The sequence below is a fragment of the Chinchilla lanigera genome, unplaced genomic scaffold, assembly GCF_000276665.1.
Source record: "Chinchilla lanigera isolate Chin_1 unplaced genomic scaffold, ChiLan1.0 scaffold00050, whole genome shotgun sequence".
Lineage (NCBI taxonomy): Eukaryota > Metazoa > Chordata > Mammalia > Rodentia > Chinchillidae > Chinchilla > Chinchilla lanigera.
In genome coordinates, this window is record NW_004955451.1 from 12,138,189 (window position 1) to 12,143,581 (window position 5,393).

A 5,393-nucleotide genomic window follows, 5' to 3' on the forward strand; every position below is an offset into this window, starting at 1 on the left:
ATTTATTTATTTATTGGCCTTTTTTGAGACAAAGTCTCGATCTGCAGTTCAGGCTGGCCTGGAGCTCACTTTGTAGCCCAGGCTGGCCTCCAACTCGCAACAATCCCCCTGCTTCAGCCTCCCGAGTGGTGGGATTACAGGTGTGCGCCCAGCCCAGCCCTTTATATTTTTTGAGGCAAGTTTCCATTGTTGCCCAGGCTGGGCTCAAGCTTGCAATTCACCAGTCTCAGCCTCCCCAATAGCGGGGATTACGGACGTACAGAAGTGCTCTCGGCACTATATAGAGAGAGATAGATACAAAAAACTTTTAAAGCGCTCTTCAAAGCACCCTCGGCGTTGCACTCCGATACTTGTCCAGAGCAATGATGTCGACGTCGCCGTCTATGGGATGTGCGTAACTGTCTTTGGATGGGGACAGCAATGCGCTGCCAGGGTCCCCAGGTGCACCAGCATCCTCTGCACCGCCGGAAAGCCCCATTTGCTTTTTAGGAAAAGATGGCCCTGAGGGGCCAGGGGAATTAATGACTTCCTGTATACAATCTCCAGGAACAACTTGCTCTAGATAAGGCCTCATTACCGTTAATTGTTATTATTATTGTTATTAACCCAGCTCCTATGAAAAGCTGCCACAGTTTTGCTAACGACCTCAGGTCAGAGGTTTAATTAATCCCGCCTTTGAGTACAGAGCCCTCAGGCGCCACGTGGCCGCCCCCACAGCCCCACATCCGGGAGCCGCTCCTCTGACTCCGCCCATATAGCCACGCCCCCTCATGGCCCCGCCCCTCTTTCCCCTGCCCATCCCAATGCCTTGCGGTCCCCTCGCTGCTCCAGCGCACAACCTAAAAGGCCTCCTTTGCCCTTCCCTTCCCTTTCCCGCGGCTGCCTACCCACCCCGCCACGCGGTTCGCAAGAGCCAAGCCTTGGGGGGTCGGGAAAGCTGAGCGAGGCCCCTGAGTCCCAGCCTCCCCTGCGCCCCCACAGCCAGCCCACCCCGTGTGAACTGCTGGGATTGTTCCTCAGGCGGTGAGGCCGGTCGGGTGGGTTGGCTGGTTTAGGGTTACGGAGTTTGGAACTGTCTCCCCAGCTCCGTGCAGCTGCTTTCTTTAATTAATTAATTCCATTTTTTTAAAAAAACCATCTCAATTGGACCTCAGTACATGCCTCTGGGGCATATGTCACATCAATTACAGACAACAATTAAGCGGGCTCCCTGAGAGAGTCTGGAAGCTTTTTTTTTTTTCAAGTACTGAAGACTGAACCCAGGACCTTGAGCATTCTAGGGAAGAGCTCTACTACTGAGCTACATCCCTACTCCTTGAAAAAAAATTTATTATTATTATTATTATTTTGAAACAGGGTCTAGCTAAATTTCCCAGGCAGGCCTGGAGTCTGCAACCCTCCTGCCTCAGCCTCCAGAGAGGCTGCACCCTGCTCCTTGAACCGATTTACACAGAACTGGGTCCTAACTGGCTTAGAGCACTCTGTTGTGAACAGACCCGGAGGCAGACCCTCCAAGGGAGAAACTGGGCTGCCCCACATCACTTAAGAGATAGGAGGACTTTTCCCCTGCGGGTCCCTCCCTTGACAGCCCGGGTTCCTAACCTCAGGGTTCCTCTAGGCCTTTAATTACACCTCCTGGAAAGTATTTGTGCAGGTAAGCTAGTGGCCTCATTTTTGTAGAATTCGACCAAGGTCCCTCAAATTCAAAAGTCAACCTCTCCAAGTCAGAACTTGCTACGCGTCCCTCTCCTGGTAGGATGGGTATTGGGTTGATCTGTCAGTTTTTCCATCATACAGACAATATATGTGGTGTTCAGTGGAATTTTCATCACAGTGGATTAGGGAAATGGTTGAAGATGATTTCTTAATGGTTCTTGATTCCCACCTTCTGATTCCTTACACTGGGTTTTGCCCAGGAAAGGTAAAGACGAGGAAGGGAATTCACAGCGCACCATTTTTCCATATGCAGAGGTAAGTAGGCAGAACAGGACCGGCCCAAGGCCTTAGCCCCTTCTACCTGACTGGAATTGAAGGAACATTCCTAGACCCCGGAAACATGCCTTTCCTTATCTGTCAAATCCATTACTCATCCCGTGTGTGAGCCAACTGTACACCAGCCTGTTCTTTTGTTTGCCAACATCCTGGCTGTCCATCTGAGCCCAAATTTCAGAGGACAGAGACCAAATCTCTTCGATTTGCTTTGTATGGTGACCAGCCAAAAGGGCTACAGTATGGTGTCATCGAGAAGTCCTGGACTTGGACCCTGGAAACCCAGGTTCTATTTTTGGCCATGTGACCCTTAAATCGGGACTCATTTTTATTGGCTGTTTAAAAAAAAAACTGTGAGAATACTTTTTTGTCCTTCCTCACTTTGAGTTGAGGGATGGATTAGATGAAGTTAATGCAAAAGAAAAATTTGTCCAAATTGTCAAATAAACGTTAAAAAACCACTAGCAGCTGGGTGTGGTGGTGCATGCCTGTAATCCCGGCACCCCCCAGCACTACGGAGACTGAGGCCAAGTTCGAGGCCAGCCTGGACGATATAGCGAACTCAAAGCCAGCCTGAACTACACAGCAAAACCCTGTCTCGGGGGGAAAAAAACCCCACAAAAACGAAAAGGAGAACATAGGTGGGCATGGCCAGGATTCTGGCTCCTGTCTGGTGCTGTAGGATAGGTAACATTAGTAGACAGGCAAGCAGGGAGCCTTAACCATGTACCCTACATAAATACAGGTGATAGGATTTTTTTTCTTTTCATACTAGGGGTCAAACCCAGGCCCTTCACACTGAGCTACATCCCCACCCCTTTACAACTTTTTTTAAGTTTTGAGACAGGGTCTTGCTATGTTACCAAGGCTGGGCTCACACTTGAGATCTTCCTGCCTCTGCCTCCTAGAGCCTTGGAATCACCAGCTTGCACCACCACACCCGGCTAGGGGATAAGAATTATGATCCACCAAGAGAACATCCCTGGAAACCTAGGAGCAAGGGAACGCCATGAACTTGTATCAGCCATGTAGCTCATCTTACAGGAACCAGAATGTCTGCTGCTGTTTAAAAGTAAGAAAGTTTGAAGGACTCTTAAGGTGTACAGAACTTTTTAGACAGACTTTTTAAGTTAAAAAGGGGAGTTCTGCTTGTTTCTACACACTGTGTAACGAAAAAGTTAGTGAAAAGCTATCCAAGGCCAGGAAACCAGGACAACAAGACTGATCTTCCCATAAGGCCACACGGTGTGCTCAGCATTGCCTGTGATGACTGCCAAGCGGCGGTGTCAACAGCCCGTCAAGGGCGGCCTTGGAAGCAGCCCTTCTCTAGTTATTTATTGAATTAGTGATTTGGTTGGCAGCCCCTTCCCTGTGGTAGGCGAGTAAAGGGGAAGGAGTAGAGGAACTAGAATCTCCAAAAAGGGACCTTGCTGGCTAGGCGGAGGCCTAAAGCCTTCCTAAGCACCAGTCACAGAGCTCCACAGGGCAAGTCACAGGGCTCCAGAGAGAGGAAAAAGGAAAAGCAAAGTAAAAAAGCTGCAGAAGCAGAGCTCAGTTGGGACACCTGCTTTCAGTTCACAAGAATACATGGCAGTATTTCACAGTGGGCCTACCAAGCTCTCCGGGAGCCCTGAACGCTGGCTTCGCTGTTGACTGGGCTGGTGACTCTGACCAGGCCACTGAGACATTCCTTGGCCTGAATTTCCTTAATTGGGAACAGTACCTGTCCCGTCTGCCTTGCAGGACTGGTGGAAGGTCTGATGAGATAAGGACACAACCTCCCTGCAGAAAACCCCTAAAGCACTCTTCAGATGGAGTCATTATTACTACTGCAGTGGCCATAGTCCTGCAGAGAGGGCTGCAGGTAGAGGGTCACAGCACTTGGAAGGTCACCTTGTTCTGCAGCTGTAGGACTGCACATGCCTCTTCCAAGCAGGATCTCTGGACCAGCAGGCTACTCCTTTCGGAAAATGGAACAAATGTCCAAGAAGACGTCTCAGCCAGACATTCTGGGGTCACCAGCCGCTACGAATGCCAAGTTCTTTCTTACACTGACTATGTTTCTTTTATTACTTATGCTGCCTTTCTCCTGTTCTGCCTGTAGATTGTCTCTCTACCTGCTGAGATAAACTTTTAGTGTTTATCCACTGAAAACCCTTATTATTGAAGACAGAACCCAAAGTTGCCAAAACTATGATCCTTGGAATCTGGAGGCCAAGGGTAATAAAAGCCAAGCATCTGTTTTTGGAAGGGGCCAAGGACAGAGTCAGCTCTTGGACCCCCTCATAAAGTTTCAATCTCTTTCTTAACTTTGTCCCAGGCTCAGGTCATTTTACTCCCTGCAGGAATTTTTTTTGGAGGGGTGTGCCATTTGGAGGAAAGTAACTATATTCGTATCAAAAATGCTCACGTGCTGTTGAGGTCAGCTTTAGTACAAGAACATCAGCTAAGTGTGTGCTTTTAATAATGGAAGGCGTTCCAATTAAGATAAGACTTGGGCAACTTCCGGGGAAGTTCGGTTATGGTGGGAGAGGGTCATTCTGACCTGGGGGTTGTTGCCCTGGGTCCTTTTTTCTCCTCCAGGCCTTCACCTCACCAAGTCATTTCTTCTCCCTGGACCCTAAGCATTTTGAATTATGGACTCTCTCTCTTGGCTCTGAACTTGGATAAATGCTGCCTTGTTAGCTAATAGTACCATTAATTATATTAATGATTAATAGCTAATTAGTCATAATGCTGCAATACTTAGAATGGAGGGTTCCTTTCTTGCAGCAACTCTGGAGCGCGCTTGCGCACACACACATCCCCTTCCCTATTCTTGGCCACAGGACAAGCCTGACTCTAAAACTGTTTTTCTGACCACTCTGGCAATCTAAATTGCTCCAGTTTTATTAGCTGTCCCATTTAGCCGTGAACGACCACCACCGCTTGTATGCTGCCTCCTTTACTTCTGTCATTCACGCTGCCCTCCAGTAAAAAGCAGGAGAGCCGTCACGACTTTTAAACTTTATTCCACAAGCTGAAGGCTCTATTCCTTCCAAATACTTCGACCCACTTTTCAACTTTCGCCCCCTTCCTCCAGTTTACCTCGCCCTAGTGCTAACCATCCCCTAAGACTACCCCTCCTCATTTCGTGGACTCCCACCCCCCCCACCGCTCACAGCTCCCTCCCACTTCGCATTTTGGCTTCCTTTCAGGAACCACGCCCCCGACCCAAGGGGAGCGCAGCGCATGCGCAGCGCACGCCTTTACCTGGGCGCCCGGGAGTGGGCGGAGTGGGCGAGGGCGGGGGCGGGGCGGGGAGCCGGCGGTTATCTGCAGGGCCGAGCGCTCACAATGTGGCTGCAGCGAGAAAAGGTGCGCCGGGCCAGCCCGAGGACTGCGCATGCGCGTCGCCGCTCCCC

At 49.8% G+C, this 5,393-nt stretch overlaps 1 protein-coding gene across 1 annotated transcript in view; it reads right to left on the reverse strand.

Moving 5' to 3' along the window:
- LOC106149625 (translation initiation factor IF-2-like) overlaps positions 1-5,376 on the reverse strand; it is a 10,476-nt gene extending 5,100 nt beyond the window's left edge. Inside the window, exon 1 of the mRNA XM_013519065.1 lies at positions 5,242-5,376. Within this exon, the coding sequence (XP_013374519.1) occupies positions 5,242-5,376 (135 nt within the window). The remainder of the gene's footprint in view (positions 1-5,241) is intronic.
- Positions 5,377-5,393: the final 17 nt, after the last annotated feature.